This window comes from Lonchura striata, chromosome 1A (genome assembly GCF_050655825.1).
Source record: "Lonchura striata isolate lonStrDom1 chromosome 1A, ASM5065582v1, whole genome shotgun sequence".
In the NCBI taxonomy this organism is placed as follows: domain Eukaryota; kingdom Metazoa; phylum Chordata; class Aves; order Passeriformes; family Estrildidae; genus Lonchura; species Lonchura striata.
The window spans coordinates 71,055,598-71,078,780 of record NC_140741.1 but is presented as its reverse complement, the minus strand read 5'-3'; the positions used below and the strand labels follow the sequence as shown (position 1 = coordinate 71,078,780).

Here is a 23,183-nt window from a genome sequence, read left to right as displayed (position 1 = left end):
TGATTGTGTTTTGGGAGAAGTGTTAGGCCCAGTGTTGTGCCAGGCTGTGATATCTATAAATGACAATGCAAAGCCTGAATTCACAACTGACATCATGAAATGAACATGAATTTTAGTTTCAGTATTCCTAATCTGAAAAGAAGGCTGCTTACTGCTTAAGGAGTTGGTAGCTAAAAAAAAGGAAAAAAAGAAAAAAGAAGTCTTGGGGGTATTTAAAACAGCCTGGTTAGTGACTAGACACCTCTTTCTGCAAGAGGAAAAAGCTTTCTCAAACTACTGGGTAAGCAATAATTCGCAACAGCTGTAACTTCTCATTTGCAGACAAGCTATAAACGAAAAGAGAAATATAAATTATTTGAAGAATCGACCATGAAAAGCATCACTGTCTTCCTCTCCTGGTTTCCTTAGGCAGAGACTGAACTCCTTCCCAGCTGTTGAGTGACAATTTGTAATTCAGTCCTCTCTGTTTCTGTCAGATGGGGGAGCAGTGAAATGTAAGATGGGAAGCTGAAAGAGTTAGAATTAAATTGGATGTTAGGTAGAAATTTTTTGCTACAAAGGGTGGTGAGGCCCTGGCACAGGTTGCCCAGAGCAGCTGTGGCTGCCCCATCCCTGGAAGAGTCCAAGGCCAGGCTGGACAGGGCTCTGAGCAACCTGGGGTATGGAAGTTTCCTGCCCATGGCAGGGGGGGTGGGATAAGATGATTTTTAGTGTCTCTTCTAACCCAAGGCATTCCATGATTTTGTGACCTACTGATCTCTGCTTGCCTGATATAACAGGAACCTGTCAAATGAAGTTTCCCAAGGACAGCTCATGAATTATTAGCAACAAATCCAGTCCAGACTTGGGAGACTCAGGCTGTATAACGTTCTGCAGCCTGCAGAGAAATGTGGATTAGCTTAGGCTGAACACTCAAATGAGGAAAGAAGGTATTTTCCTTGCTCTTCTACAGGCCAAACTTTATGATGTGCAATTTTCAAGACTTCCAGTGTCTAGAGGGTAGTGCAATGTTCTAGAAAGCTGCTTCTATTAATCTCACTCTTTTTGCAGTCTTTATTGGTTGTATTTTGTCAGATGAAGCAATGAATGTTTATGCCCGAGGTTTAGAAAGCAATAAAAATGCTTTATTTTCAACATGGGGACCTGTGCTTCTCTTTATTGGAATCACAGACTAGGCCCTGTCTGGGAGAAAAATCACTAACGTGCTTGGGCTTCTGTAAATGAGGTCAGCAAGAGAGAAAAGTGTGGCAGGAGACTTTGAGTATTTTTGAATGGAGGGAAAGTATCTCCAGTAAACAAATTATGTGTGTGACTGTGACCCGCTGTATATAAATAATTTAACCTGGGCTTCGATAACTATTAATGCTTTAAAAAATACAAAGCTTTTATGAACACATGTAGGAAGTAATGGAATCATCTACATGAGAATGATTGAATGAATGAATGCATGAATGAATGAATGAATGAATGAATGTTTAGGTGATGCTCATTTTTAAAATTAGTGGTCCTCAGAAAAAAGAAAAAAATGTAGTACTGCTTTTTCAGAAATTAAAGAAGTTTCTTTAGATAATAAATGTAAACAACTGCATTCAATACCTAAGGGAAAAAAAAAAGCTTTCTCTGACTTTCCCTGAATTAGGACCTTTAGAGTGAACTTTTTCTATGGATAAGCTGTCCTTTAGAACTGAATTTAATGCCAGCCTTCTATTGATGAAGTAATACTGTTATGAAACTCTCTCCAGGACTGTTTTCACAGGGATAACGTGTTGGGTTTTTCCTCAGGAGAGCAACAGCTCATTTCAGTGCACTCTCTGGTGCTTTGTTTGGATACACACACACACCTGTACACGGATTTTTGGATGCTTGTGTCTATGCAAGCAGATAAGCACTTCTAAACAAAGGCTCCAGGGGACTTACATGCCCAGAATCAGGACACTTAATTGGTTTTTGTGTTTATAAAAATCTCCTGCCAGCTGTTACAGCAAAAAGTTGCCTTCCTGTTTTGTCAGCTCTTCCCAGCCTCTGCAATAGGAAGGGGAAATGAAAGTTTTATTTCTAGTGAGTACGGCAAATCCTGAATCCTGACCAGCAGCAGGGAAAACTCAGCTGTGCTGGTGCAGTTCAGACACAGGCTAAAAGGGTGCTCCTCCATGCCTTTACATGAAATATGTATGGGATTGCTCTGGCATCTGAAGCATTTTCTCCTTCCCTACTCACTTGTCATCATCTTTAGGTCAATAGCAAAGCACACTGTCACAAGGGACCTTGCATCTCTCTCTGTTTAATAGATATAAGCTCAGTGCATAAAATAGGTGTTTTTGGTTGACACCTTCAAAATCATGTGCATGAATGTACTTTAATAAATATGAATATCAGAAAAGGACCATTTATTTCACCATTTTCGTAATTGAATAATTATTCCCTTTTGCTATTTTCCCCCCCTTATTTCCCTCTAGGACTTTGGAGGTTTAAAATAATTTTTTTTCTAAGGGGTATGGTATAGATCACTTATTTAAAGCTTCAGGGGTTCCTTACTTTGCTACAGCAACTCTTTAATTTTTGAAGTGGTAGAAGCCATCTGTCTCAACAGATCATGTTCTTTTACACTGAATGACGAACCAGTATTTCAGTTGATTTATTCTTAAAACAGTTTTGGAAAGGAGGGAATTTCAGAAAGCTGCCAATTTTTGTGACTTCTATTAAGTTCCCAGTGTTCTGCTCTGTAGATTGCTAGGGTGGTGTCTGTCCCTCCCAGATGGGAAAGTAGGGCACAGATTAAAATCCAGTTTTCTCAATGTCAAGAAGACAGAGAGAGGAATTAACTGAACATCTCCACCTAGTCCCTTACCAATAATTATCCTATTCCTTGAATTTCTGTGATGGATAGAAAACCAGAGGAAAATATTTGAAGAGTCTATTAAAAGACATGGATGCGGAGCCACACATTTTCTTTTGTCTCTTTGGAAATGGTTTCCTAAACATTTTGCTGTATGCATTCAGCATAAATTAATTACCCCTAGATTTATTCTCCAACGCTGCATGAGATGGCATTGGGGCTGTACAAATGCAGCTGTGGTCCATGTGAAAACATGGCCTTCACAACAAAGCACTTATTAAGGTCATCACCAAAGTTTTTATTTTCCGGGCTGTGTTATGAAGGCAGCCCGAACAATAACCTTTTCATAAGGCTTCATAAGGACCTCTTGGTGTTCACTGTATGACCTGACACCAAAAGAATGGAAATGAAAAGACAAACAGTGCCAGCTTAGGCTCCTCAGTGCGCTGTGGTGCTGGAACAGTTAACAGCCGCTTTTCTCCTCTCCACCAAATCTGACCCCTGACTCTGCCAAATGGAATGAAAGAAGCAGATTGGGGTGTGCAAGGAGCTCTTTTTGAACATGTCTGGCAAATACAAGGAGCTTTTCTTCTCTTTCATTCTTTCTGTTGGGTGAGGAAGGGCAAGCCCTGCCTCAGACTACAGAAGTGTTCTCGCTCTGCCAGTGCCGCAGAACGAAGAAACCTTCCTGCTGGCCAGAAAAGAGAAATTCAGCAAAGGACTTAAATGTTTGGCTCATATGCTGTTGAAAGTGAACTGCAAACACCTTAAAAACAATTAGGCTGATGGGGGTTTGGGCATCACTGTCTCTTCAGAGAGGCTGGAAAGCATTTCTCTCATAATGAAGTATGTCGTAATAGTGATTTTCTGCTAGGTGAATAGACACAAAACACATCTTTGTTCGTGAGGCTTTTTATTGCAGCAGTTGTCATGAGCAAAACCTGAAAGTACTTGAAAATCCATTAAAAACACAATCAGGAATAAAAAAAAAATACCATCTCTTGAAAGTTTGTCTCTGCAGACTGTAAAAGTGAGAAGTCGATAAGTATGAGACACATTTATGCAATTTAAGATTAATGATTAACTGTTAAAGTGCAGGCTTTGTACAATCAGCAAGGAAACAAAACCCTTCAATCTCTGTAGCTGCTGGGTGAAGCCAACTTCTAAGTTACAGAGTGTGATAAGATGTGCTGAATCCCAGCCCAGTTGGCCATTGACCTGCAGTGAATCAGCGATTGCTGTCTCCAGGGTGTTTTGGTTGCAGTTCCCAATTCCCAAAGTGTAATTGTCAGCTGGATTTATGCCTGCTTGTGACTGCTCTTCCTCTGGTTCTGTACAAGCACCAGTGCATGACCTTGGGAATTTCTTACACTTGGGACTTAAAATTTCTTGTATCCCAAATTATGTATTTCACAAAGAATGGACTACCTTTAAATATTCATAATAATGCTTGGACTTACACCAGTTCTAGGAGTAAGATCTTTAATTTTTTTTTTTCCATCAGAATTATTAAATTCAGCCAGAATTTTTTCACACATCCAGGCTGTGAACAAGTGCTCAAGTTCCCAAGTTAAAGCAGCATCTTGCCAACTTTAAAATATTTGGCTGGTCAGCAGGAAAGAAAAAGCTGCTTGTAAAGCACTTGAATGCATTTTCAATTAGTCACTCCATTGCTTAAAAGGCGAGGCATTAGGGACTAGGAGGAGAGGCAGGGGGGTGGCAAGGCTGATGGGGAGGGACAGCATGAGACAGTCTGGAGAAGAGCCTTTATCAGCCCCCAACAGCAGCCCTGAAGTTGGAGGCCACTCTTTAATAGCTGAGCTTTTGTTTAACAACAGGCTCCCCAGGGAGAGTGAGGCTTTCCTGGTAAAAGACCAAGATTTCTTTCAAATAATTTAATATTGCTTTGCATGAAACAGCAACAGAAAATATGTATTGGGAAGATGGTAGAAGGTTATGTATTTCTCTATTATTGCCTGAAAACCAGGCTGCTGGGCACCCTGACTAAAAGGTTGTGCTCTGGCAGACCTTCCTTGGCTCCTAAAATATTTTGAGTGTGATAACACCCTTGGAAGGAGATTAAATAATGAACCCAAACTGCTTACTATACTTGGTTTCTTATCCTGCCCAACACTGTGAAGTTCTCAGTCCAATAGAATTCTGGTAAAGAAAAAGCTGGGGAGAAAAAAATATCAGGACATAAAATATTTTTTCTTATGCTCAGTAGCCATAACTTCTTTTGCTTTTTTAAACGCTTTGTCCTGTACTTGACCTTCAAATGTTTGTAGCTAGCTGATCTGGAACTTTTTTGACTCCACAGCTGTCTAAACTAAGGATGATGACATTACTTAGAGATCCTTTTGTGTATGTGTGTATACAGGAATGCTGTGTTCAAAAGTATATATATATATATTTCAGCATGACTCAAAATCTTGGAAAGCTTGTACTTCTTTATCATATTAACTGAGAACTGATAAGTTCTCACTGGGGGAACATGCTATGGCATGAAAAACACAAATTCCACAATAGGCTGGATTTCAGCAGGTAGAGCAAATTTTTGGGGTTGTTGCTTTCTAGCTAGCAGTAATAAATTTGCTTAAGTAATATTTCACAGATGTGCTGGTGGTTTCCTGGCAAACAAGCTGAAGATCATAGGAAATTTCTTTACTCAAAGCATAAAAAACAAAGTCCTCAGCCCTAACAGAAAAAATATTTGGCTAAAAGCTGACTTGGAGTCAGAGCGCAAGAGTTAAAATAATTTTACAGTGAGTTTCTGTTTCTGTTTTATTTGTTTTCTCCTACTATAGCTACATGCTGTATGAAACACGTGAGGCTGTTTTGGAAAATCCACTGCCTGTTCCTCTGTGCTAAACTTGATCTTGTAGTTTTATTTTTAGAAGGCTCATAGTTGCTGTCCTCAGTGTTGTAGGAAAAGCTGGCAAAATGTCAGCAAGGTCCTGCAAAATGGAGACATGGCTTTTGCTCCAGATACAAGAATTTGAGATTAAAAAAATAGAAAATAACCACAATAAGTGCAAAAGAGAAAGGAATAAGTATATTTACTCCTACAGTATAGTTTTCATGTGGATGTGTTGGCAGAAATAGTGGAGCATTTTCTGTGGGAAGACAGTGAAAAATGTATCTATGGAAAGTATAAGATGTACTTGCTAGAGATAAAATTCTTGAAATAGACATAGGTTGCGGAATTTTGGGATGAACAAAGTAAGACACTGAGCATATTGGTGTAGTGGGGTATAAAGACAGAGTATCTGCCTCTTTCTCACCTTGACCTGCAACAGGATGTGACAAGGACACAAACTTGGCTTGTCAATGTGTCAGGAGAGGTCAGGGTATTTTGATTTTTGTTTTCTTTGCAAGCTAAGCTTGAAGCCTTTCTTAATTCCAGCCTGGTCATCAATGTGTTTGCACGATATGAAATACTAAGTGAGAAGTTTGCATGGGAAAACAGGTGAGTGTAGCTCTAAAACCAGCAAATGTGGCAATAGAGAGGAAAGAGAAAAGGCAGTGTGCTGCAACCACTGATGTCGTTCCCAGTCTCTAAAGAGGGATTAACATCTATAACAGTGTTTTACAAACTATTGGGAGGAATAAAAGAGACATTGACCAATCTCGTTTTATTTGCTTTCCATGCGGAAAAAAAAAGTTTCCTCAGTTCCACAAAGAAACAACTGAATTTAATTTTCTGTTACAAGCGTTTTGCCCACATTCTGCAGTTAAACATATATAGGGCCCAAAGTTTCCAGAGCTGGATAGAAGCCTTATCTCTGCAGAATTGCTCAGAGATATATGTGTATCAGGTGAGAAACATCTGTAACCCCCAGCTGTCCTCCATCCTCCTGCCCCAGATCTGCACCTGCAATCCCACCATGAGCTGTCTCTGATGTGTTTTTCTCACTACACCCCTCTGAGACAAAGCAAAACTGTTGGAAGCATTGCCTAGGGGAGGATATAAAATTCCAGAGTCTGAACTTGAGGCCTGACTTGATAAACTGATCAGCAGATATGGCCCCAGGGGCTGAGCCCAGCTTCACCTGGCTGGGGCAGGGAGGAGGCAGGAGATGACTCAGTGTTCCTCCTAAACGAGGGGTCAATGATGCTCTGGCCTTTCAGCAAAGAAGGCATTTTGTATCTGGGTAATTTAAAACTGGTTGTTTCTGTTTGGCCACTATCAGCTGGCTGCTGTCTGGCAGGCAAAATGGTTAAATTCTCTTTTTTTGGGGTGCTGGGAAGCCTCAGTGTCACCTTCTGGCCAGGGCAAGACTGAGCTGCCTTTGTGCAGCCGGCCAGGGGGGTTCAGGCTGCTCTAACCCAGCCTCCAGCAGATTAGGGAGCCTGAAATGCTTTAGGCACAACTTAAGTTTTTATCTCACCAAAGAAGGAGGCAGTGGAAGACTTAAAAGTTTATTATGTCTTATAATACTCCTTATTATGTTTCCATGAGTGTGTCTCACACAACCAGATCTCCCAAATCTCTCTGTGACCACCATACTAGTGCTTCTTTTAACACACAAGGGCTGATCTTAACTTTTCTTTTTTTTAATTTTTTTTTTTTGGGGAGAGAGAGAGAGCTGGTGGCAGAAGGAAACTAGGAGCATATGCCTGTGATATAAATATCAAAGTGGAAGTATCTGCCAATTGGGGTAGTTTGGTTCTGACTGAACACTTCATAAGGTACTGTTTTGCTTTTTTTCCCCCCAAGAATTTTAATTCTGGGAATTTCCAGAAATCATAATGAATTGGCAGAGATCAAGAAGAGGTTACAGTCATTTGCAGGATGAATGGAAAACATTTAGAAGGGAAAAAAATGCAAAAGAAATATTTAAATAGAGCAAAATCAATGTCAAAAACTATTACAGAAGCACAAAAGAAGCCAATAAACTCAATCTTCCTAAGTAAATACACACTATCAGCAATTACACAACTTTTCAAATCACCAAAGTAATCTGCAGGATACTTTACCATTTATTTTTTGAGTAGTAAAAAAAAAAGAAATTGATTTAATGGAACTATATAGACACCTTCTCCCCTTTCAAACATTCAAAGGGTTACATCTGGCTTTGCATGATTAGACTTTTTATTATTCCTCCATAATAGCAGTCTTGCTTTAGATCAGTGCATTTCAAGCAGAGCTTCTGTGTTTAAGTCTATCAATTCTAATAGATTTAAAGAACAGAGAGGGGGGAGAAAGATTATTCTGTATTCTAAAGGTTGTGAACTGCTTTTAATGCGTGTGTCTGTCTCTCCATATGGGGGTGAGGGACAAGGGGAGGAGGGAAGGGTGGGAGAGGAGTTGCATTAGAAAGTCCCTCCTTTAAAAGTGTCAAACTCCAACCTGCACGGAACAGGGAAAGGGAGACCACCACCAACCTTCAGAAAATAACATAAAAACAGACCTCAAAGGTAGAAGAAAATACCCAAAAGGAGAAGACTGCAGCTTGCAGTAATCTGTAAATGATTGCTGGCAAAGACTGGAGGCTTCGAGCTTGAGCTGTGTTTGCTCCAAAAGAAAGCCAAGAAGGACGGTGTTAATAAAGAGAGATTTAACTGAGGGCTGTGCTTGGAATAAAGTGGACTACAAAAAGGTCAAATTTGATCAGTTGGAGCAGATTACAAGGGCTTTAAAAGGTAGTGGTGAAGAAATGAAACTGGGACTGTGAAGCAATATAGCACAAGATTGATTTTGGGGGTGGAGAGAAGCTGGGACAAGTGCTTATCAGCTTGAGAAGGAGGAAGAGCTGTGCTGGGTTTGTTGTCATTCCCACACTGAGTAGAGTACTTGCTGCTTTTGTGGTTAGCCTTCCCTGCCGTGGTTTTTCTTCTTTTTAATTTTTTTTTTCCTCGGGTTTAATATACATATTTTATTATTGTTATTCCTACAATGGTGTCTATAATCTCTGACTTGGATCCTCTGAAAAGCTGGAAAGTTTTAAGGTAGGCCTATGTTTTCTTCTGTTTGGTACAGGCATTTTGGGGTTAGCCCTATATTAACTGGATCTTGAGTTATAATCGAAATGCGAGCCCTGGGCTTAAGTAAGAAAGGAGTTTCTGGTAATTAGAGCCCTTTTAAGATACAGTAAAACCTTTGAACAGATGTTTAGAGAGACCCGAGAGAATTTTTAAATATACTTCTCAGTGTTACAGTGCAGTGAGGATTTCTTTTTTTTTTCTTATTTCTTTTTAAGGAGAGATTGCTCTGTAAATTCAAGCTAATAGTAAAGGCTCACACCAGTTGCAACTGCAGCGTTAACTCTCTGCTTTCCTTGCTGTGTTCTGCATGGAAATGAATGGGAAACTCCAGAGAAACAAAAACAAACAGCATGAAAGTTGATCAAGAAGTGGAAAATAGTCTTGGGGGAAGGAAGGGGGACTGAAGTGCTTGTTTCATGTTTTTGTTGAAACTTCCACACTTTGCTGCCTCTCTTAAGGCATGCAATTGGCATTTAAAAGTTGCTACTTTTTTATCTTCAGTACTGATCTTTGGGAGTTTTTAATTTGCATAGTGAAAAATTGTAATTTGAACTGATAAAAATGGTAAGGGAGAAAAAAACCATCCCCATTAGTGTTTGCTGCAGATATTGAAGATCCACAGTGTTGAATGTCTGTGTTTAATGCTGCTGTAAGTGCCTGGTTTTGCCTTATTGAGAATCCAGACAAATAAAAGTTTGCAGATGGTTTGCAGAAACTTCTGTAAGACATTGGAAACATCTGGGAGTGTAGATGGCAAAATTATAAAATCAATTAAATATAAAGTTGTGTAGCTACCCCTCAGCTTTTTTGCAAAACGTGAAGCTGCCTGCACTGAATATTTTTGAGTAAATTACAGGGATTGGGGGCTATGAATTGTGATATTATTATGCTATTTATGTAATAATAATATTTTGAAATATGCTTTAGATTCTTGATACAATTTTTTTCAATAACTTACTGTGTTCTGAACTGAAAGAGGAAAAACAACACTTCAGAGTCAAAGTATAAAGTCTACTTATATGACTAAGGCTTTTTCCCTCACTGAACTTTCTATTTTAGGAGTTTAAAATTCTCTGCCCATTTTCTGAGCCTCTGTGTAGGACTGAGCACCGAGACCCTCTATCCTTGCCTGTGGTATGAGACTTGGCACAGGGGAATTGTTGTTTATTTACAAGTTTATTCCGTTTTATTTTTCCAGTGGTTTGGGGCTGTCAGAGCAGAGTGATGAGTTTCTCTTTGACTCCAGAAGTTCCGTGCGGGGCTGGGGGGGATGGAGGAGCGCAGGGCTGGGAGTGGCATCGGGGCTGGGGTGGCTTCTGTGACACCACCAGCGAGTGCCACTGAAGGGCTTCTGCAGAGCCCCTTCTGTGCTGCTTTACAGCCTCTGGGCTCCAGGAGAGCTGCTCTAGGAATTGTTTTAAGTTTTATCTAGATTACTTCTGATTGCGAGGCGAGTCAGCTGATGCCAAGTTTGCGTAGAGCGGAAGGATGGCACAGAGGACATGAAAGTCAGGGAGATTTAAGGAAGAGACAATGTTGCCCTCTAGAAGAATCAAGCTTTCTTTTAAAAAAGAAAGATTTTGCGTACCTGTAAAAGAAATATCTCCCAGGCACTTTTCCCCTACAGCATGCCTGAAGTTTCCCAACTTTGTGTGTGAATCTGGAGACGGCAGCTGTATGGACACAGAGCAGGTCAAAGATGTGATGTCAAAAGTCTGGATATTTCTGTGTAGTTTCTCTGTATGATGAGAGCAGCAGGTCAAATATGTGATGTCAAAAGTCTGGACATTTCTGTGTAGTTTCTCTGTATGATGAGAGCAGCAGCTCTGCACAGATGTGACATTGTGCAGCGCCACTGCAGGATGCAGGAGGTTAAGAGGTGGCAAAAGGCAATAGGTAATATGAGTAGTAATGTGAGCAGAATGATCACTGGAAGAAAAAAGAAAAAGAGCTAGAAATCATCATACAGCTCATATGGCTCGTGATTTATAGAAGTGCAATGCCACTTCTACTTTTCTAATATATTTTAGTTCCTCTTCTGTTGGCCAATTTCTAACCTGTTTGAGGCCTCTGAAGTTCCTGGTTATAGTGTGTCCCCAGAGAAGCCTGTAGCTAATATTTATATGAAATAGAGGAATGTTTGTGTGATTATTTTAGGCGTACAAACCAATTCTTTTAGACTCAAATAAGTTAATGTAGCAAATGCCACCACCAGCTCTAAGCTACTGTCCTACACTGGTATATTCTCAATTTTGTTTACTTTCTGCACCCCCATAATTTATTCTGTGACTCCATCACAGCTTTGGGCCTGATTAGCTGGGAAAAGACTGAAGGATGCAAATCCTGTGGAGGCAGCAGGTGGGAATATTTACATTGGGATTTCATAACCCCCAGGGGCTCCGAGCAGCCTTGGTGTTAGTTACCCCCATGTCAGCTGAGCACAGCTCCTGTGCCCTGTACCCCAACCCCTCAGGCAGCATTTCCCTTGGCCTCTGAATAAAGGTAATAATTAAGGGAAAGGTATAATAATATAACAACAGACAAGGCTGTGGCTGGTGGTGGAACCTAAAAGGAGGGAGAGGTCACATTGGAGCATGGCAGGGGATTTTGCTGGATTTCACCCAGCTAAGCTGGGACAGCTAGCAGAGGTATAAAAGAAATGACAATATGATGTGTGCATATATAACATTACATCAGGCCTCCCTCTTTGGTTGTGTCTGTCTGTAGGACAGTGAGAGCTGCAATAATTTCTGGTGAGTCTCAGCTTTCTCTGGGTGCCAGAGCCCTACACACAGCTTAATGAGCATTTTCTTTCACTGGATTTATTCAGGGTGGTCTGGGTACCAACATTACTGGAAAGAAAATGCATGGATTTTTTTTCCCCCTCCTGTTGCCTCCTTTGGGATAAGGTCCCAGCATAAGATCTATGCTGTGGCATGAACACACCACTGCCTGATCTCCCTGTTCAGAGTGGAACTGCAATAAGTACCATGTCCTGTTGTATTCCTTGGAGCCAGGAGAGATAAGCAAAACTTCAAGTCTTCAAGAACAAGAAAAAGATCCTTCAAAGCCTTCCTAGCAAACACAGTGTGCTCACTCAACCCTCTGCAGACACAGAAATCTCATTTACAGTCTTCAAAATGAGATGGGAGCTGGGATTGAGACTCCCTAGTGCATAAGAGAGACCAAAATCAGCTGCCTTGATTCCAGAAAAGTCTCTTATCCCTGTTTAGAACTTCTGGCATGTGCTTTTGTTCCTCATATATGGTTTCTGAAGCTACCCGTGCTCTGGGCCCCTACAGCAGCAAAAGCAAAGCTGTAGCCCGGCAAGGAGAGATGTAAAAAGGAGGAGAAAAAATTAATTCCTCAAGGCCACATCTCCTCTGTTGCTTTTCTGCCTTAATTTGGCTCCAACAAGGCTGAATTCAGTACTATAAATCATATGAGTTACCTATGTAGGGAAGACCTTGTACCCCTTTGCATTCCTGTCTGAAGAAATATGTGACCTTTCCACAGCACATTGCTAGGAAAAAAAAATTAAAACTCGGTTTTAACTTGGCTTTGCAACCTCAAGGTGAAATCCAAGGAAAGAGTAGGAGTTTTTACTCAGAGGAGTGGTCAGCCCCCAGCCTGGGAAGCAGGGAATCTTGGTGTCTGCTCTGCATGCAGATGGTTGGAACTTCACAAGTCCTATTGAACCGGCCTGTCCAACTTGGCAGGTGGAGCTGGGAACATCTTGTTTCACACATCGTGTGTCAGGCGGATGTACCAATTCAAATGTTCTCTCCAAAATGTCTTTTTCCACCACACACACCATCCAAACAGCCTGTTAATGGTTTGGCTTTTCAGGAAAAAAAGAAAAAAATGCTATTCATGCTTGGCAAATCAGCCCAGGAGGAGCAATTTCAGCCGTGTTGGTGTGTGCATTATGTCCTGGTTTGGGCAAATATTCCTATCCCTATTCCACCCCTGTGACTGCCTGGGAGTTGAGGTGGGTTAAATAGCTTCAAAATGTTTAAACTGGGGAAGGCGGGGAGGAAAGCAGACAAAACAACTAAAATTTGGCTGTGGCCACAAAAAAATAAATTGAGCAAAGTTAAGATAAGGCATTCTTATTGTATTCAGTATCTGAGCAGACCAGTTAATGCATGGACCCCCAACACACAAATGCTTAGAAAAAGGACTGAAAAAAGAAAATATTTCACTTGTGCTTTACTCTGAGGACTTGGTCAATGTCCTCTTCATCCAGTACTGAAAAAAAAAAAAAAGAAAAGAAGCCCTGAAAGTTTGGCCCAGGGACATAATGCTGGACTCCATCGCCACCATGAAATACAGAAAAAGGAATTTCAGACGTCAGTGGAGAATACGAATTCCCTCATAATTGCCACAATATGCTTGATTAAAAAAAAATAAATAAGTGTGGAAAGAGGGTGTGTGTATCTTGTAATAACTAAAAACACATTTTAGAAATGGCTTTCCAGTTTACTAATCCAAAAATGCAGATGGTGTCAGAAATGGCATTGGAAGGGGTGTTAGTAGGGTTACACATGTCCCAGGTTGTGACACAGATGAGAATTACTAGGGCGATGGTGGCTGTTGCCAAGCTCTGATAAGCTAAACACAAGCAGCAAAACATGGTGTGGATTCTTCTGCTTTCAGTTTGAATGTCTAACTATACAGTCACTCAAGTGAAGAATACTGGGATGAAAAATTAGGGCCAGCTGTATTGAAGTATGAATTTTTAATTTTTTTTTCGTATTTTATTATTTGTGCTTCCTTTACACTTTGTAGAGGACAATATGGGCAGCTTTTCTCAGTTCATTTTTTGTTAGTTTTCAGAGGTTTTTCCCCACTTAAAAAGGCAGGATCAATGGGATGATGCAAGAAGTAAAGATAACAGAAAGCAGCAGATTAGGACATAACACTCCTGCATGCATTGCTGATGGCTGAGAAAGTCATCCAGTCCTCCTCTAAGCCTGTGCAGATTTATTCTTGCATCTTCATTTTCCCCTGATTAAAATTCACTATCACTCCTTTCAATGAGAGGTTATTCTCCACCGTTTTGCTAAAAACAATCCACTTTTCATATCAAGCCTGTGTACAAGCTCATTACATCTTGTTCATTTGGACATGAGTTGTTAAATCTTCCAGGTGCTTTATGGGGGATTTAAACATCCAATTCAAATGAATGATCTCTCACAAAGAGGTTTACTTACTGCTGCTGCCACGTTCCTTTGCCTAATTATTTGAATTGCCCTAAACCCTAAAACATAATATAAAATTACTGCATCAGCAGCACAGCTGCCTAGCCCGAGTCTGTGACAGTGAGGTGCAGTAACACTGCCAGCCCCCAGTGATCTGCAGTTCAGGGACTTGTGCCAGCAGCTATGGCTTTTCCTTGAAGGTTCCTTCCTCCATGAATTGATCTGACTGGTTTTGCAGTTTTAACTTTGAGTCTGGAATATCTGTCAGCAAAGAAATCCTGTGGTTTGGCACACTGATGGGAGTTACTAACAAAACAATGTACTGGAAGGGCTCTTATGCATGTAAATTTGTCTTGCATCCATGTTTTGGGACATGTGGAAAGTGTTCGGCATGGATCCCTTGCTAAAGCCTCGAGCCATTGACTTCAGGTTCCCTCCTCTTGAGAGGAGGTGGAGGTTGTGTTGTTTCTTCATCTGTTGTACTCCAGAATTTCATTCCTGACTGGTGATTTCTCACACCCGATTACACAGGCAGGATGTGCAACATCCATGTTGCAGGAAGCAGGAAAGAGCAGGATCATCCTTTCCCTCACACATTACTTAGTGATGCTTCCTCTACCATCTCCTCATCTTCATCTCTTAAATCAGTGGCAGTCCTAATGTACTCCTGCAGGTCTTTCCTAACCCACCACTCAGATTTTAGGCTTTGTCTAGTTCTGCACTCCGTGGAACTGAAATAAGGAGGAAGTTGCCTGCACACAGGGAAGGTACCTGGTAGTGGCAGCCTTGCATTGTCCTTGAGAGATGAGGTTATAATTTCATGCTTTTCCCAGGCTTTCTGTGTTAGTTTGGAAGTGTTAGTTAAGCTCTGTGTGCCCCAGTTCCCAGAGGTAAAATGGAACTGTTAATACCTGTCTTATTTACTTTGGTTATAAGATTTCCATGGCTATACAGATGTGCAGCTCTGTCCTATAAAGCGTCCAGCACTGGGGGCTCTGCCTTGGGCTGGGCTTTTCATCACCTGCCCTCATAACAATGATTTAACTGAAACTAGAATTTAATTCTTTTGAGGGTAAATAATCCTTGCTTGTTTACTAAAACCCCTTCTTTGTTATTTCTGCCTTTGCAAGATAGCACAGAGGACCTGGCACACAAGTTCCTTACACTCACCAGTATTTTTTCCAAGAAGTTGTTCGGCTTTGTTTGGTTGGTTTTTTGGTGGTTTTTTTGGGTTTTTTGGTTGGTTGGTTGGTTGTTTTTTTTTTTTGAAGAGAGCTTCATTAAAGATGTCTTGCACCTCTGCTAGTCCCAAAATGTTGTACCTGGGAGGGAGAAAAGGAAGGTGAAACCAGAGACATTTGTAGTCTTGGTTGCTAAGATTTTTCATTGCTTGACCTGTGCAAGAGATGAATTTCTTATCTCTTAGGAAAATACTCTATCTGGCCCCTTTGGATGCTGTCTGATGGGTATCATTGTCTCCCAACAAACCTGTTCAGACTTCAGGAGCTCTAATGCTCCTGAAAAATGCAATGTGGCACTAAAAAACCCTTATAATAAGCTAAGTGTTTTACCATCAACCTTTTTATATGAGCAGCTGAACTTGCTTCTGCTGATTATGCTCTAACTTTCCTTAATTAAAAAAAAAACTAATCTCATATTAATTGCATTTTTTAATATTTTTTTATATTTTTTTCTTTGATTGTGTGTTTCCTCATGTTTCATCACAAGTGATAGAAATTCCTCCTTTCTTTTCCTCATCTGGGTAAGTCCGTGCATTCCTTGAATATAGAGGGTTGTTGTCATCATTCACTATAGGACACTTGTTCTTGGGTTGATCCCAAGCTGGTATTAGTGGACCACTTTGTTACTGAACACCTGTTGACCTGCAGACACTGACTTTTCTGTTGCAGTTCATTTGCTTTTTACAACTGAGTTTTAAAAATGAAGATTTCTAAAGGTGGAAATACTGGGAGGCTCAGTGATTACCACCATTGTACTCTCTCTTTTGTAGAATGGATGGATTTCAGATTATTAGAAAAATTTGTCATGTCATTTGTGCTGGATTTGTTTTTTTTTCTTCTTCAGATATCAAGTTAAATTGCCTGTAGCCAGTTATCTTCTAGAAACACGGTGTATAGATAATTTTTATCTGTTAAGGAATTAATGTACTTGTTCGGGTAATTTTGCAATACTCTTCAGTAGCAGACTGATACTCAGTTTAACCTACCTGAATGGCTGAGTACAGTTATGTATTAAATTAGTAGCTGAATGGAACCAGAGCTTTCTTGGGGTTGAAAATCTTGGTATGATTTTTGAGTGATTTCATTAAGGATAGTCCATCCAAGGATTTGTAAGATACTATGAAAAGCTTTAAAGTTGGGAGAGGTAGGGGGTTTTTCCCTTTAGTTTTTAAGATTCTGAGTTTTATATTGGATTCTTGGTTGCCAGGTCCCAAAGAAAACAGTAATCTTATAGAAAGGACTTAAATGATCCTTTGAAGCAGTGAACATTTCAGTTCTGAAAAATATGTAGTCTTAATAACCGTTCTCCACAAAGAATAGGCTATAAATCCACAATTTAATTAATCTCCACGTGTCATCCAAGCACAACTGTACCTCTTCTACTAATCCTGAACTAGGAGGCACTGGCAGATCTCAAGCTGAGACTCCCTAATTTTGCAAACAGTAACTATAATCACCTTCAAGCATTTTTGCAATGAATTTAATATCTCGATCTCTTAGGATGTAATTAATCTCTCTTCTAAGAAAGCAAGCAAGGGGTTGTTTCATATTAATCAGAGGTGGTTTCTACTTACTGTGAGGTTTGCATAGATTTCCATGCAACTTACTTGAAGAAGTACTGGGTCCATGATCCCTCTTAGGTATTTGAACCTTAATTTCTATGTGCTCTTTCATTATTGGTGCTGGGTTTTTGGCTAACTTGGCACATCATAACTGAACATCCTTTCTGCCCTGGTGTGGTCTTGGGGAAGAACTTTGGTGTTTCTGGCACTTCAGAGGCTCAGGGGGATCCCTGTAGCCCTTGGACTTCCCCCTTGTTGGAAAAACTGACCTTGCCAAGAGTTGTGAAATGTTGTTGACTGGGGTCAGGTTTCAGCTGGAGATGCCAAAATAAAGGATTTATGTAGCCTGGGAGGAATTAGGAGCTTGGAAGGGGGAGATAGGTATTAAAGGTCTCAAATGGGGCGATGGGGAGAAAAGTGTTTAAATACTGATGTAAACTTTCATTGACTCCAAGAGGAATTAATTGGCAGGGTCTTTTATGTGACTTTTGAGGTTAGATTTCCTGCTGACTCAAATTGACAAAGCTCCATTGAGCAAGATCTAGACTTAGAGGAACTGGGAGGTGAAGCCCATGTGTTTTGCAGAACACTTGACATCTTTCTTCTTATACATAAAGTTTCTGGATCTAATAGAAGAAAAAAGTGTCTTGGTCAAAGTACTTACTGTATTAATTAATTCCAGCCTGTGTTTTTGATGCCCAGTTTTACTCTATCTGAAGTCTGGACTCTAAAAACCTCTTGGGAATAAAGTTGCATTAAGTTTTAATTTTCTAGCTATTTTTTCCTGTGTTTAAAAGAAACAGATGACCCAACTCTTTGCTCTCTAGTTAGCCTTCAAGAAGACTAATAAATTTACCACAATCTTAAAACAAACTTAAAACCATGACATTGTAGGCTGCAGACAAGCTGAATAAACTAACTACATAAGTTGCATATGAACTTAAAATCCTTGTGAAGCAGTGATAGAAGAAACCAAATTTGCTTTATTGCAAAGTATTTTTTTCCTACCTATTTGAGCTGAAACTTTCCTGATTTTTATAAATGTGGTGGGGGGCTGAGGGCTGGGTTTGGGGTTAGTTTGGTGTGTTTTTTGGGGGGGTTTTCTCATTCCTGAATAAGCTGTTTGTATTTTTAAACCAGAACAATGTGATTTTGTACATCTAGCTCTGGGACTGCTCTTAACTGAGTTTAGATCTCCCTGCTGTTCACTGAAAGTCACAGCTACATCTGTGGGCAGCAAGTTACTCTGCTTAGCATGAGATTAATTAAAATCTGTGGTTAGTGAGAGCTTACATTGTGCACACAGTTATTCTAAATGTAACTATAAATGTCTTGGTACATGATGCCCCAAAACTGGCTAGATCACTATTTTATGTGGACTTTGTGGTCTCCTCATCTTTGCTCTCAATTTTTTTCATAAGAAGAATTCAAAAGCAGTTTCACACCCAAGAGAAAAAGCAAATTTCTCACTAAGATGTCCCCTAACTTAAAACTACCTTCTGTAGCAATAGTTTCTATAGTAAACAACAATCTGAATTTTTATATCTCAGTCTGGGATGCAGTTATTGTAGTTTACATTCTTTCTTTTTCATCTTATCTGCAGATACTGTACAACCAGGCACAGCAGAGTGTCCAGCGACAGAAATAGGCAATTTTTCTTGCCATGACAAAATAGCCCCCAAAAAAATCTGATCTACTGCAAAGAAAATTTTGTTCACTTTTGTGTGGTTGAATAAAGCTAAAAAGAAGAATGAGCATGGAAGAAGCTGCAGGTCCAGTTCCAGGAGGCATGAGTCTGTGCTATTCACATGCACATGAGAAATTACCTTGGCCAGAATTATTTTTGTTGCAATTACAGATGTTTACTGGACATGGATCATAGCACAAAAGTCCTAGGAGAAGACCACAGTTAATTTCCAGAGGGAGGGAAAAAACACAACAAAACAAATCAATCAAACAAACAAAAAGCAAAAAAAAACCCCAAAAAATCACAGCCACTGTTCAAGAAAATAAAGCACCTTAAAACCAAAATGCCCTTTAAAGTACAGAAACACATCTTGAATGTATTGCGTACCTGTATTAATCTGACTGTACTAATTTTTGCCTTGTTTTCCCATTAAAAACTCTGCAAGTTATTACAAGGTTGATTGTACATCCTGTATGGGCAATTCATGTCATGGATTAAATTTAAGCAATTATTATGAAAATGCAATAACAACAGGGAGAAAATAAGCTGTGTTGATGCAGGTAAGCCATGTATACAGTGAGCTTGGGATTTGGACATGGAACAACATTGGGTTCTGGGTTGCAACACCATAAAATGTGACAATCTGGTGGAAAGAACAAGTTCTGCATTTATTCTTTTCTTCCCCTCCCCTCCATTTTTTCTTATAATACACACCAGCAGCCAGATCACACAGGAAGTCTGCACAAATCTACATGGTGAAAGTGGGATGAGGAAGAAGAAAGAGCCCTGCAGCAGAGGGTTGGGCATGTTTTATTTCCTCAGCAGCTGGAAGCTTCATGTGGCACTGGAATAAAATCAGCTTTGCAGGGAGGAAGCTGTAAAATCAGTATGTATGACGGGCCCTTAAGATGTGATGATCTGGAACAGAGCAGTTACCTATATATGGCATCTTTGTATCGCCTCAGTAGGAGCTGCCAATTTTGAATTCCTTCAGGAAGATGGTAAAAAATGTGCTTGAACCGAGGGGTTCCAGCAGGAGTTAGCTGAAAGTTTCTGACCCAGAAGGGCTCCCTTCTGAGGAGAGTTTAATTACGGAAGCAAAGAGTTGCACAGTGATTCTCAGAAATGGTGACCTCAGGCTTCTGTGTGAATTTTTTCATAACACAAAGGAGAAACAAAAATCTTTTGAAATATTTAAAACCAATAACCCAATTAGCTCACAGGATAGTGTGCCAATAGATACTCTGAAGCCCAAATCTTAAGAATTGGAGAAAATAGTATATTTTTATGGCTGATGAGAACATCTACAATCAGACGGGATTAAAATGAATGGCAAGGATATAAATCCTTATGTTTTGGCCAATTACTGTCTGAGGTCAAGGAGAATCTTTCCTTATTTGGCAACATATCACTATCCATGGAGGCTTTTTGCACCTTTCAGGGATGGAAGGTCGCATAAAACAAACTCCTGTCTGATCCAATGAGACAATTGCTGTTATACAATAGTGTTAAAATTCTACTCATTGAATTTTCCTTCCTACTACTGAATTCTAACAACATTTACTTTATTGATGCAATGCATGAAAAAAAAGAAAGAGCAAACCTTTCAAGCTTTATGTTACTAAAGAATATACTTATCTTTTTAATAGCATTGTATACAGGATCTTAACCACTTTTTGGACCAGTGAGTTTCACTGGGTAACTTTGCATTGAATTAAAATAATTATCCATCACCATTTGAAATTTGTGTACTCTCAGATAGGCAAATTGTACACTTTAGCAGGTCAGCATGTATTCTGACATTGTTATGGGAAATATTTGCATAAGGAAAATGTAGACTTCCCTCCCTCCCCCTTCCCATGATAAAAATCTCCATACACAATAGCTGTACTGCCACATGTCACGGGGACATTGTGTAAATTACAGAGTTACAAATTTGTCAGCCTAACCAAATGTCTGAAGGAATAATGTCATATTAGTTATATTTCAGCTTTAAGCCTGGTCTGTTTTAACCTTGATTTGTGTGGCAGCTAGCCATACCAACAGCTTGTGCATGGTTGATTATAAACAACTTTATTTTAATGTAGCAAGATTCTCATTTAACTCCTGGGAGCTTGATGTGATGGTGATCAAAGCTAAATGCAGAGCTCTCTCTGAGGTAAAGGATTAGATCAGCTGACCAGAAAATATAGGGTCCTGAAGATTGCAAGATCACAATCTTTTGTAGGTTGTAAGTCGAATTTTCTGAAGTTTAATAGTGTACTTAAATTATTGTGAATTATGGTCACAGACAGCCTTGATATAATTTGGATATAGTTTTGGTTTTAATTTAATTCCATTTTTTGTGGAAGGACCTATATGTTCAACCAAGGTTTATTCATTGCAAGGTTATTTTTTCTCCACATTATTTTTACACATTAGAAATGAAAAATTTATTCTGCAAGAGCTGTAGTCTTTGAAATCTGCTTTCTTTTTCTGAGGATAATGTGTGTATCTTGGTTGGATTGTGTCATGCCGAATCAGATGCAGATTCATATTTTGTGGGGCCAGGGTGGGTCTTGCTTTGGGATTTTTTGCTGTCTCTGGTGGTTTCAGTGTTAGGGTTGTTTAGTGGTGCTTTTTTTACTTTTTATTTTCATTTTTTAAAAATATTTTAATTATTTAATTTGCTCTGGCATGGGTTTTATTTTGGGATTTTTCTGGGGAGGAGGGTGTGTTTTGAGGGCTTTTTTGGAGGACGGTGGTGGCGGGGGATAGGATGTTGATGTTATAGAGGATTAAAAGTGTCCTTGTTGAAGCATTGTGCCTGAGAGGTTTTCTGTCTTTACCTGACTGCCTATTTTCAGGAAGCTTAAGACAATTTAGTACTTTTGAGATTACCACCTCCTTGCCAAGCATCTCAGAAGCTGAACAAGAAGTTCAAAAAAAGGTGGGAGGGATTAAGCTGACATTTGTATGTGACTATATTTACACATCTGATTCCTGAACAGGGTGGAAAGGGACTACAGTGTTCATTTTATTTTGAAATCAGCAATGGTCCTAAATCCATAAATGTCAAATTTGAGGGGTCAAATCAAAACAGGAATTGAACCTTTGAGTGGCTCTTAAACTTGTGGTGAACTGAATCAAATTGCAGGCATGATTCTTAGCTCAATTGTCCCTTCAAAGTCCTGCTGATTTGCAGCTTTGCCTTCTTGCTTTGCAAATAGCTGATTTTGAGCATTCCTCTTTTCCCTCCTGTGGAAAAAGTACAACTTTTAACTTCAAGCGGAATCAAAACATTTTACATAAACATGGTTGGTAAGGTTTAGAAAAAAATTGGGATTTACTATTTTTTTGTTCCCCTCAAGTCTTCATTCATTATTATGATTCTTGGTTGTTTGAGAGAGCAACAATACAAATTGTGAACTTTAATTTTCTGTGCAGTGTTGTCAGTGGTAGGAGGAGGTGGGAAGCAGCAGTAATAGCCTAAGGTCCTACATGATGTGTTTGATATTTGTGTCACAAGGCAACAGGGTGTTGCCCATTATCCCGGTGTTGGGAAATCTTTAGGAGCACAGATAATGAATCCAGTGCTGTCAGTTTTCATCGTCAAAAATTTCCTTGGCTCCAAGTAAAATGATTATGTGAATGGGGATTTCTGGTCTGTAAATACTCAGGAGAAAGGCACAGACAATTGCGTGTACACAAAGACTTAAGGCCAATAAGCTTTTTTTCAGTCAGAAGGTAAAAATGCAGAAATTTGCTAATATGATCTTTTGGACTGTATATAAAATCATATTGTGGAACTTTCTCTACCTTAAGATTATTGTGCAATCTTAGAACTTGCGTTGAGGCTTTAATTTTTTTTGTGGTTGTCAGTCCATGAGTTTTTGAAACAGGAACCACACAATGATTTCTGACTTCCCAGTGATATAGGAGCTACTCTTCTAAAATCTGCATCAGCTTCTGACCAAACTTTCACTTCTGCTTCAGCTGGGATGTTTTACCCTCACTTTGAGCTATGTGTACTATAAATGTTTCCTAGTTCCAAATGGGAAGCATCCGTCCCATTTCTGGGCCAAATTTTCATGGTCCTTTCAAATGTGTACTATAGAAACCAAATAAAACTCCTGCCCAACACCCACAGAAGAAATCAGCTTGGAAAGGTTTCTGACAGTGTCCTCCATGGAAAGATTTTATATCATTTAAAATAGTTCAAGTCTAGTTTTGTATTCTCCTGTTCATGGCTTGCTGTTTTAAAGACCTGTTATTTTTAAGGCTCCATACCAATGTTAATCAATTTTAGCTGCATGTCCCCAGATAGTGTACGAAGACAATATGTTTATACTTTTATTTGTCGAAGAAAGCTCTATGCCAAACCAAGGTCTTAATAATCAGGCAGTGCTTGGGTGGGGATTTTTTTTGTTTAGCTGTGTTTGTCCTGGAGATTGTTAGGATGAAGTATTTGTTTAAAAGAAACAAAATGAAAATGAGGGTCTATAGCCAAGTTTTCAAATTATCCTCTTGCTCACTGGCAGTCGCTGAGACAGGAAAAGTAATGGCTAGTGATTTAAAAATCCTTCGTGCTCTCATTTTTTGGCATTTGAGCTCCTAAGAGTGTCTGGCCTTTTTCCTGCATCCTGAGATTAGCTGAAGCCCTGGTTTTGTGGGGATTTTTTACGA

At 39.6% G+C, this 23,183-nt stretch overlaps 1 protein-coding gene and 1 long non-coding RNA gene across 13 annotated transcripts in view; both read left to right on the top strand.

Moving 5' to 3' along the window:
• The window catches only part of CELF2 (CUGBP Elav-like family member 2), a 547,425-nt gene that overhangs the window by 162,597 nt on the left and 361,645 nt on the right, over positions 1-23,183 (top strand). For 5 of the 12 annotated variants that reach the window (XM_085568357.1, XM_085568356.1, XM_021530953.4 and 2 more), the window contains exon 1: positions 8,612-8,788. The exons of 6 other annotated variants lie outside the window; for them this stretch is intronic. In XM_085568357.1, coding sequence (XP_085424483.1) covers positions 8,736-8,788 — 53 coding nt within the window. In that variant the 5' untranslated portion in view covers positions 8,612-8,735. Of the gene's footprint in view, positions 1-8,611; positions 8,789-15,756; positions 15,791-23,183 lie in introns of those variants that run through there. One more of the 12 variants, XM_085568360.1, reaches the window with a different exon arrangement.
• LOC146763525 (uncharacterized) lies at positions 8,795-15,334 on the top strand. Its single transcript, XR_014951809.1, has 2 exons — positions 8,795-10,582; positions 10,649-15,334. It is a non-coding gene; the product is annotated as an uncharacterized LOC146763525 (long non-coding RNA).